The sequence below is a fragment of the Camelina sativa genome, chromosome 17, assembly GCF_030686135.1.
Source record: "Camelina sativa cultivar CO46 ecotype springtype chromosome 17, ASM3068613v1".
Classification (NCBI taxonomy): domain Eukaryota; kingdom Viridiplantae; phylum Streptophyta; class Magnoliopsida; order Brassicales; family Brassicaceae; genus Camelina; species Camelina sativa.
Window position 1 is genome coordinate 5656617 of NC_141896.1, and position 11799 is coordinate 5668415.

At 34.3% G+C, this 11799-nt stretch overlaps 1 protein-coding gene across 1 annotated transcript; it reads left to right on the forward strand.

The window, feature by feature from the left end:
* The first annotated feature begins 9354 nt into the window (after window positions 1–9354).
* Window positions 9355–10976, forward strand: LOC104755609 (AP2/ERF and B3 domain-containing transcription factor RAV1). The gene has a single exon (XM_010478019.2). The coding sequence runs from the start codon at window positions 9688–9690 to the stop codon at window positions 10732–10734; it is 1047 nt and encodes a 348-aa protein (XP_010476321.1). The 5' UTR covers window positions 9355–9687; the 3' UTR covers window positions 10735–10976.
* The last annotated feature ends 823 nt before the right edge of the window (window positions 10977–11799 follow it).

Sequence of the window (11799 nt, forward strand, 5' to 3'; positions counted from 1 at the left end):
AGCATAAATTTTAAGCCTCAAATCAACAGAAATTGCAACCAAGGTTTAAACACAAAAGCAACAAGACTTCAATCTTAAGAGAGACGCTAGCTCAAATTCAATAAATCAACTTCTTCTTATAAAAATCCTAAGAATGAGATTTATCAATAATGCCCTCTAGCATACCAAAGATAACAACCACTTCCTCCTATCAAGATGAGAGCCGACCTCTCCAAACCAAGAACCCTAGACCTTCAAAACCCGGTAAGCAAGAACCTAGTTGAACTTCAACCACATTCGAATGCGACGATAATAACGACCCTGCGCTATCAAATTACGCCTAGATAGAAGTCTACACAACCCTTTCAGATCTCTATCCGATCTGCAAAGCAAAGACAAGGAGCCAAGCCTACCCACTCGAAGTAACCCTTCTTGTGAACAAGAACACCATCAAAACGAGCCAGATATCATTCACTGCAATTTCCACCCCGAAAATGAAAATCTGTAAAACTTTGAGACGAGCCGGTTTATATTGGATAATCTCGCAATCAGAGAGACATGCCCGGTTTAGCTCCTAAGGGCAATAATGTATTTCATTGTCTAATTATATCGTCCCATTTTGATATCACCTTCTCAACCAATGGGATGAGTTATTATGTGCACACAGAGATTGTAAACCCACCCCCACATCTTTCTGTATATTTAAATTTAAAGTTAGTCAACAAAAGCAACTTCGAGTTAACATGAGAAAGAAACTAGCCCGTGAACTTAAGTACTTAACTATTATTTAAAGGTTAATAAGTGTTCATGTTACTAATAGATTATTGTTTGTTTTCATTGACGTGATTTGTTAATTTTTGTTGAGTCAATGATTTATCTGATTTTTGTCTTTAATATTTATTTCTTTTGAAAATTCATCTATTGAAATTAGGGATTAATGCGTGGAAATATATATTCAATAATGAAAATTAAAAATTGCATGTGAACTTCATAGATATTGTTATTTGCTGATAAGTGATAACAAACTTTCTTCTACGCCAATGGTTTTCAACTCCCACATAATTAAAGCCCAATCACCGTCAGGCGTCAGTTGATGTATTAAAATTAGTCGTAGGAGATTGCATTATATATATAACCTGGTCTCGTTTGGCTCTAATTGACGTGGTTTACGTGTGAACTGCAACAGACAACTTGACCAATCAAAATGCATTATACGCGTTACATCTACGTGGCAAATCCAAGTTTATATTGCTCAAAACTTATATATTCTCCTACAAGAAATAAAAATTCGTTTGTTCCTTTTTTTACTTTACTTCAGTATCGTGAAACCAAAAAGAAGATAAAATATTTGATCTTTTCCTCCAGACAAAAATAATAAAAAAAATTTCAAAATCAAATTACTATCATAATGATTACATACAATACACCAGGGGCTGCCACGCCTTTTATTCGATAGGATAGATCTTTTTCAACTATCCCAAATATCTAATAATTCTAAAATTTTATTTCTGCACCAACAAAAAATATCTAATAATAATGCGTTTTAGGCCGCCACTTGTGCCCGAGACGTTGAAAATTAAATTAAGGAAAATTACTTGTGGTGCAGCTAAATTCCAAAACCGAATTTATGGGTTTATTTGTCTTAGTTCTATATGAACGTATTATCGTGGTCATTTTCAGAGTTTTGTTTTTATACTAATATTGTAAAAAAATTTGGGCATATCTTTTTTATTTTGGTTTTCGTTAAGTATGTGTCGAATCTTGATTGAAACCGATACTAATTCTTTTTTGTCAAACAACTTGCATTCATTTACTCAAAGGTAAGGTTCATATAAGCATAATGCTTGCTAAAAAGCAAAAAGAAAAGGCATTCTCCAAAGCTATGGTATAAAGAAATACAACAAAGATATGATTAATCGGCAATAAGTTCTTGAGAGCTTTGAGCCAAGATCTTGGAGGGAGCTTGGTACAGGTGAGGTCAAGATTGTCGACAGACTCTTCCATGAATAGGTCATTGGATGAGAGATAGCCATTGTCATTAGACATGTTGGCATTAGTGAAGGGGTCAAGGTTGAAACTTCCCACCGGTTTGAGAAGGTCTACACAAAGTAGAAGCTTGACAAGGGTTCGAGCAAGGTTTGGGATGCTCTGGTGCTTAAGACTGCTTGGTAATATTGTCGGATGGTATGAAGTGACCTTGGACAAAACAAAGCCATATCCATAACTCGGACAACTTGGACTCAGGGTCCAAAAACCATAGAGATTCAAGCAAAATGGTTCAAATATCAGGACCAAAGGGGTTCTTTTTACCAGGATTCTTAAAGATCTCAAGAGGCACCAAAGCAACAATGATGAATTACTACTCAAATGAAAGCCATAGAGTTCGTAATCTTGATCACACCATCGGCTATAGATTGATGTCAACGAGAGTAATAAGTAACCGTACCTGGACTTGGATAGCTTTAGATTTGGAGCCACCAACGGATAGACTCCTTCCCGGACAAAGATAGATTGAATATTAGGAGGCTCGGTGGACACGGGATATAGAGACAGGGGATTGAGGAGGTGTCGGTAACCACCGCTTCTTTGAGGCGGGGTCATAATGCCGTCCTTCCTCACCCCATAGGTTTGGTCTGAACCCAGGAGCCAGTTTCCCAAAAGCCTCGAGCTTGAATAAGGAGTGGTTGTCGGGGAAATGCTCTGAGTCAGAGTTTGAGATTGGTCTTCACGGACCCAACGCAAATCTGTCGCAATATAATGTAGACAGCTTCTGGACTTTTTATTTGTGGGCTCGGATTGAAGACACGTTAATGGGCCGTCAAAAGATATAAGGTCCACCAGCAGAGGAACGCTTTCCTTGGTGGTTGACCTAGTTGGACTGTGCAAGCGGCGGCGGCTGTCCAGAGATGGTAAAAGGATTTGCAGTAGAAGGGACATCTCTGGTGGCCAAGGTTTCGACAAGAGCAAGCCGGAGGATAGCTCAATGTCTGGGACGGGGGACCACAACTTCGTGCCGTATTTGAGCGGATTAAAACTTCGCCTGGAGAAGGAGACGCCGTGTGCCGTCGTCGTCTCCACCGGATGGGAAGAAGCAGGTGTTCCAGAGAGGAATTCGTCTTCTAACCGCGGTGCCTCATAAGAAGCTTTCCCAGGGAAAAGTGGGTATTCAGATCTAGATTTATGCATGATGGCTGTTTGTGGATCTTTTAAGTCGGCTAAAGAAAAAAGAGAAAAAAGGAGGGGGTTCACCGGAGACCTCCTGCACCTTATGTCTCTGTCAATTGATAGCTCGCCGAGATCTGAGGGGGAATGGGGGAGATGTAACCAAAGAAGAAAAAGAAAATTAAACGGGGAAAAATTAAAGGAAATTAAAGAGGGTAGACTAGATGGGAGGACGGAGGTGAAAAGATCCCGATGCCGGTGAGCAAGAGCTACACCGGCACCAGAAAAGATTATCAGAATTGATTCCTCGATATTAGTGCCTGGGAAGTTTTTTGCGTTATTGAACTATTTGGACTTGAATTATCATTTCTAAACCGATACTAATTCTTAAAATACAATTTTCGTTAAAGAATATATTATTCTCGATTAATAAGGCAAAACTAAACCAACTACAATCGTAAGTACAAAATCTACTAATCTTTTTACTTGTAGAGGTGTACATATCTACTAGAGTGGAAATGAAAAAGAAAAAAGTTTCTTCAACATACAATTTATCGGGTTTGAATTGGAGGTAGTGTTTTGAGGATAATACTAGCATATATATATGCCACTAAATAACATGTATTGATTTGTTTTGGCAAAATTCACTTATAAACTCCTTTTTTTCCTTTTTGAAAATATAATGGTCGTCGCTTTGACAATAATCATCATTATCGGTATCTGATTTGCATAAGATAGCATAACTTTTTATCCATTCTCTAACCGGAGAACTTATCGAGTTATCTCACACGTCAGGAAAGTAAAAAGACAATGAACATACCACAGATATTATATTGTATATTATCCATATGTGTATATTTAGACATATACTTACTTCATAAATTATTATCCATTCATGTGACGAGATCGACCCTTATAACTTTATAAGAACGAGAGATTCGATTTTGTCACGAATCATTATCTGTCTGCAATTGTTTTTTCGCAATACGCGATTATCTTAATAATTTCCATTTTTTTTAATATTTTACTTGTTTAAAAATAATAATTTTAATCCGTGTGTGTGTGGAACTGATGATGACATGCAACTCAGGCCAAAAATTGTAAATGCAACGAAGTTAATGTTTTATAAGCAACAAACTTTGGTACCTTCGGTTGTTAGAAGTGGAAATGAATCACAATATTATTCACGCACATGTATAATACAATTTTTCTACACAACATCTCTCTCATCCATAACTAACGAAAAAATCTTGTAAATTTATCACAAGGTCTTGCATACTTCGATATGTCCACACAAATATATGAAAACATTGGGATGTGTCGATATGTGTATCAATATTGTTATGACATGTCAATTTTTGTTCAGTTCCTTATTCCAACGGTGTCGGCCAAATAGTACCTGAACCGGCCGGTTTGAAAAACAGAGAGTTAACAATGTAATGAATTTGATTATGTGATATATTACGTGGCAATGTCGTTGGTAGATAGGTGGATTAAGATGGCGCAGCCATGGCCCATGAGCAATCTTAAGTCATTCTAATTAAAGTATAATTATTATATTAGGTTAATCTCCAACCGAAAGCTCGAGTTCTCTGTGGCACCAAACATAGATTATTATTTAAAAATATTATCATATACTATCTCCTAACGATAAACGCGATGGCTATAAACTAATCTCAAAAGATTTCTATGTAGATCGATAAAACACTTGCTTTCCGAATTTATCCACTTAAAAAAATTAAAAATAACGTTTTGATGATTCGTTGATTTACTTTTCTATAATATTAACCAGAAAGAATGTTCCTCAACACATCACCAACGGAAAGTTACATACTTAGTTGACTACTCTCGTCAGATTATGATGTGGAAATCTCTTAATAAAGAGCCATAATTGTTAAACCTGATAACCACTTGACATCATCGAAAGTTCGGTTAGTGGAGTAATAAAAGATTAGATTTTAGCAATCGGATTTTCACGTTTCTCTACTATTGTCATCACTGCTGTAATTCATGACAAGACGAAATATTTTATTTAAAAACTTATCACCTACATTGACGATCAGTTGATGATGCATTTTAACTTTCTTGTAAACGACAATCTATAATTCATAAACGTAACGATCCATTCATATGTATAATAAAACGGAATTAGAACAACATAAATACATATCCAAATGTTGACGGACTGGATATGAATGGAGCTTTTCATTTATTCACTTGTATATATGGTAGACTATTGTCAAGATTTTGGTCGATATTTTAAAATAATAAAAATTAGATATTCTTTTTAAATATACAATGTATGTTAACAATAAGGTTCATTTTATTGAAAAAACATCCCATCGCTTCTCTTATTTTTTAGATCATATGGTTGTGATTAATAATTACGTAATCGTCAACTAACTACTAATCCAAGAACGTAATCCAAATAAAACCATCAACAGCTAATCCAAATGCGGAAAGACAAATGATGTAAGCTAATATTTTTTCTTCTTCTAAATCCTCGCCTAGTCCTGTGGACATTAGTTTGTTTATTGCATCCGAAGAGAGAAAAGTTTGACATTTGACAATTATCAGCCATCTTCCATTATAAATATAAAATTATACATATGTTAGGTTTTTTTGTTTTTGTTTTTAACGCATTTTCCCCAAGCCTGCTCGTCAACTTGATTTGAATAACAAAACTATTTAGGTAACGTTTTGTATATTTTATATCTTCAAATTGACTTAAACAAAAAACGGTGGCACAAGTTCAATCTGAAATTACCAACTTAAAGAGTGTTCATGAGTTTGCAAAGGGTATAATTTAAGGGATTGGTGAAAATATGCAGATGTATATACTGTTTAAGAGAATACTCAGTTAGTCAGTACGTAACAAAAGCATTAAACTAATTTCAAAAGCACGTTTTTCTCGAGGCTCAGTGTAATAATACTAAAGCAGGACTCTTGTCTTGTCTTTTGAGTTAGATGAATATAGTATGGGCAAAACAAGATAATATAAAATTATTTAAGGCAGCATAAGAAATGGAATCGTTGAGTTGGATACAGGTAGGAATCCGAAATTCCGAATAAAATAATTAGGTTTGAGATGCATGAGCAAGATGGAGAAAATTAGTATTATTTAATAATAGTAAAGTTACTCTTACCAAGGAAAAATTAATAAAACACCTTAAGTAGTCACCGCAGAAAAATTTAATATTAGATTATGCGATTTCTAGGAACCATTCTTGCCGCCTTCGGGACGCACGCCAAGATTTCGGTCTAGTATGCTAGTCAGGGTCTACTGGACTTTGGATACTTGGATTATAAAAAAAAAAAAAAAATTAAAGAAAAAGAGCTACTTATTAACCTTCAGTTAGGGTAATTTAAATCACTACATGTAACTAAATCAAATAAAATTAGTATAGTAGTGTTTTAAAAAGCCTATCAAATTTTAATTTTAATTGGCCTAAGAATTTGTAATGTAAATATAAATCCCTTTATATGTGTTTTGATAGAAGAAGCGCATAAACATAAGAGCCCAGGAAAAATCAAATATCATGTATAGTGTGTATTTTCTAATGCAATTTATACTTTATTTCTCAAACTAACAAAAATAGTAAGTTGGATTTTTTAGATCGAAAATATTCGTAACAAAATACGAATGTTTTCCATTCGAGCTTTTTTCGTGGAAGAAAACAAAAAAACATTTCTCAAAATCCTTTTTTTTTTTTTCTATTAATCGATATATCGTGTGTTACGTTGACAAAAAATAGGGGACTCATATGGAAAATTATTTTACCGACAAAAAATGATAAAAATATAATAACGAATTGACAAGCTAAATAAAGGACCAAGTTGAGGAAATATTGGGTCCACCACCGGGACCAATAACAACTCGTCCGTACTAAATAATATCTATTTATACCTATGTTGGTTGTTTCAACTTTTTATTTTATTTTTAAATTTAGCATCATAATAAATCAGATACTTTTCCTTTTAGCACTGTTATCTAATTTGTTTCTCTATAAATCACACATGTCCAAGTGTTTTTCTATATTTTTTGAAAAATATATATAGTTAAAGTTTTGCCACTCTCACACCCCTTTGTAAATAATATCTAAGCATATGCAGTCATATAATTTCCAACACAAAAACTTATTACAGAACATATATATAGATATATATATATATATATATATAGAAGAAACTAACTAACTGTATTATGATATGATAGCACAGGTTAAAACTTTTTTAATAAACCATGTATCACTTTAAAAAAAAAACCAAAACCATTTTTCACAATCAATTTGTAGCTCAAGTACTTAGAAACATAACATAGATGAACCTAATCTCTCTTATGGAGACAATTTCCATGAGGTAAGAAAGCTAAGTGAGCAACAAATGCCACGTGACAGCAGCATACTCAAAATTCTCTATGAAAAAAAATCAACCACTCGTATGTTTTTTTTTTTTCGGTCGCATACCTAAATAGAACCAATTTTAGTTTTTTTTTGTGAACAACTAATTAGTGCCTAGACGATATAGCCACCGATATAAATTTTGAGCCATATCTCTCTTTAACAAGAAAAAAAAAAACAAAAAAAAAGAAGTAATTGTCCTGCTGTCAAGAAATGCCCATATTATTATTCATCCACACAAGACACGTACGACCATGCCTCCTAGTGATTTGTCATTGGCCCACTTCCCATCCTAGTGGATCAAATTGATATCATAATAATAACAAGAATTCAAATAGAAACCGGCAAATCAATTAATATAAAGATATATAAATCGTCAACATTTTCTATTGGAGCAGGGAGAGAGCCAATAAAATTCGGATCTCACGATATTTTGCAGTGGTCTAATTGGTTCTTTGCATAAAAATATGGAAACCTAACTAATGGTAGAAGAATACTTTGGCAAAGCAACAAATATATAGGATAAGATCGTAAGCTATCCACATTGCTTGTTAATTGTTTTCAAACCATATTCTATAATGCATACGATATTTATTGTTTCAAAAAGGGTAAAAAACACGATGAAAGCAGCGAATTCAATAGGGATTTCTATTTACCAGTACAAATTATTTGTGATGTTGTCGGTCGCTGGCTAAATAGTATTGATTATATCTATAAACGTACGAAATATTTGCAATTTAAAATCGATTTACATTACATTAAACAGACACTGACTTATAAGAAGAAAAAAGGGATAATTACAATTACAAAACAAACAAGAGAGAGAGAGAGAGAGAGAGAGAGAGAGAGAGAAGAAACTCGATAGTTGTATGATTTTGGAATCTATCGAGTTCATATATTATACGGGACAATATAAACATAGGCAATACATGTTTTTTTCTATAAAAGAAACGTAGGACGTAGGATAAGATTGAAGAAAGAAATAAAAAGAAGAATAAAAACGTCTGGAAATGAGAAATAAATCCCAAGACAGAATTATAAGATATAGCGATCCTACTATATATACTTATATCATGACTAAAAAAACTATTTGTATTAGCATCATTTAAATGTTAACATGTTATCAAATCTAATATTTTTGTTAACCTACTACTATGCTTAAATCATGGCTAACAAACTATTTAATTATATATATGTTTGAATCATATTATCACTGAAGATTGAAGAATAACAATCAGATTTGGAGTGGGGAAAAAAAAAAAGTAAAAGAGACACCACATTAAGAATCGGTAGTATCTGAACATGGTAATTAAATCTAATATTTGGTTATTATATAGTATATTTTTAAAGATATAGTTATTATCGTTACAGTAATAAAATAATGATTTCATATCATATAAGCATCAAAAACAAAACTCAGGGGGGGATGAACTTCACTAAAATGGTGTCAATATCTCACGTGGACCCTTTTTTATCCCAATCTTGACCCACACATCTGGTCCCACTTCCCCATGCACACAGCCCACAACATATTCATTTCCTTATTTGTTTCCTTATACTCATATACTTTTTCAATTTCTTTTTTCTTTTACATAAAAAAAAAATAACGTATAAACATTCCAAAATATTATTGTTTCGTGAGTTTTCTACAAGTAAACAGTTCATGAAATTGACCTTATATAGTAACCTAAAATTAAATGCGTATTCCTTCCTTATATTTTCGTTTCAAATATATATGTTTCGACGAAGCTTCCCTTTAGGTTTTTCTTGAGTTGACCCATACACACACCATCACACAAACCCATATTACCTCCCATACACCTACCCATATACTATAATTACTCCCCTGAAACACGCATTCTCCAAATACACACACACATATTTTTATTTATTTTGTTATTAGTACCAAATAAAAAGTGAAAAATAAAATAATATCATTAGAAGTGACACTTGCTGTTTCTTATTTCCCTCCCCAGTACTCTCTCCTTCTTTCTATATATATAAATATACACACACACACGTTATACACATATACACAACAACACATCACAAACACAACACAACACAAACACATTTCTGATTTCTCCATTGTTCTCACTTCTCAAAACATTAACCAAAAAAAAACAAAAAAAAAAACTCAGATTAAATGGAAGTGAGTAGCGTAGACGAGAGTACTACGAGTACAGGCTCCATCTGTGAAACCCCCGCGATATCTCCGGCGAAAAAGTCGTCGGTAGGTAATAATTATAATTTATACAGGATGGGAAGCGGATCAAGCGTGGTGTTAGATTCAGAGAACGGCGTCGAGGCCGAGTCTAGGAAGCTTCCGTCGTCAAAGTACAAGGGAGTGGTGCCGCAACCAAACGGAAGATGGGGAGCTCAGATTTACGAGAAACACCAGCGCGTGTGGCTCGGTACTTTCAACGAAGAAGACGAAGCAGCTCGTGCCTACGACGTGGCGGTCCACCGGTTCCGTGGCCGTGACGCCGTCACGAATTTCAAAGACGTGACGTTGGACGAGGACGAGGTCGAGTTCTTGAATTCTCATTCGAAATCTGAGATCGTTGATATGTTGAGGAAACATACTTACAACGAAGAGCTAGAGCAGAGCAAACGGCGCCGTAGCGGTAACGGGAACACGGTTAGGACGATGCTAACGTCGGGGTTAAGCAATGATGGTGTTTCCACGACTGAGTTTAGATCGGCGGAGCCACTGTTTGAGAAAGCGGTTACGCCAAGCGACGTCGGGAAGCTAAACCGTTTGGTTATACCTAAACACCACGCCGAGAAACATTTCCCGTTACCGTCAAGCAGCGTTTCCGTGAAAGGAGTGTTGTTGAACTTTGAGGATGTTAACGGGAAAGTGTGGAGGTTCCGTTACTCGTATTGGAACAGTAGTCAGAGTTATGTCTTGACCAAAGGTTGGAGCAGGTTCGTTAAGGAGAAGAATCTACGTGCTGGTGATGTGGTTAGTTTCAGTAGATCTAACGGTCAGGATCAACAGTTGTACATTGGGTGGAAGTCGAGATCCGGTTCGGAGTTAGAGGCGGGTCGGGTTTTAAGGTTGTTCGGAGTTAACATTTCACCGGCGGGGAGTTCGAGAAACGACGTCGTAGGGAACAAGAGAGTGAACGATACTGAGATGTTATCGTTGGTGTGCAGTAAGAAGCAACGCATCTTTCACGCCTCGTAACAACTCTTCTTCCTCTTTTTTTTTTTCTCTTTTTTTTTTTTTCTTAATAAAAAAAATTAGTTCAACTTTCGTATTTTTTTTCTTTTCTTATTGTATCGATTTCTTCTTGTTTACCAAAGGTTCATGAGTTGTTTTTGTTGTATTGATGAACTGTAAATTTTATTTATAGGATTACAAAGAGTTACTTATTAGATGTCTCAAGAGTTTTATTAGCATGAGATGATGAGAATGTTTTCACCAAATCTTACCTTGTTTCTTTCATTTTATGTTGTATGGGAACGAGTGTTGGTTTATAATATATGAACGCATTAGCTACTACTGCCTATGCTATTTGCTGATTTTTTTTTATGAAGAATACTATGAACACTAATATATATAACAAATGTCCTAACTATGAGTCGAGTAGTAAGTAATTAAGAAAGTGCTGTTCTCTAATCTCTATTTGAGGCGGTTCTTAGAACGTAATATTTCCAACAACGGTTCTTTTTCTTGTTACTGCAAAATAAAACCAGTTTGCAGGTTCGGCAGAAGTATATCGGTATATGTATAGACCATACTCCGATCCAAATAACAAAGAAAAAGATATTTTTATAACCGATGCACAGTACATCTCGTAGAGATCAATACACAGACGTTTGTAAGATATTATTTTAAGCTTCAGAAAATTCTTTGTTGTTAGAGATCCATGTCTAAATAGTTCTCTCATTAAAGATATCTGTTGATAAAGTACTCAGTTACAACTATAGTTTCGAACAAAGATGAATGGATAAACATTTCAATTTTTTTTTTTAATGTTTCTTACAAAATGGTATATACGATATGAGTTAAAAGCTTAAACATATATATGATGATGATGATAATAATACACTTGTTGAATAACTAATATAGAATGTATGTACATAAAGGAATATATTGACCACTGATCTTATGAATGTTCCGTTCATATGCACTTTTTTTTTTCAATACAATTCGGTGGGCTAAAACATTATTCCATATTATAGCAAAAAATCCTAATATACAATTAAAAATTCCCACGCAATTCTCTTATATAGTTTTGTCTAAAAG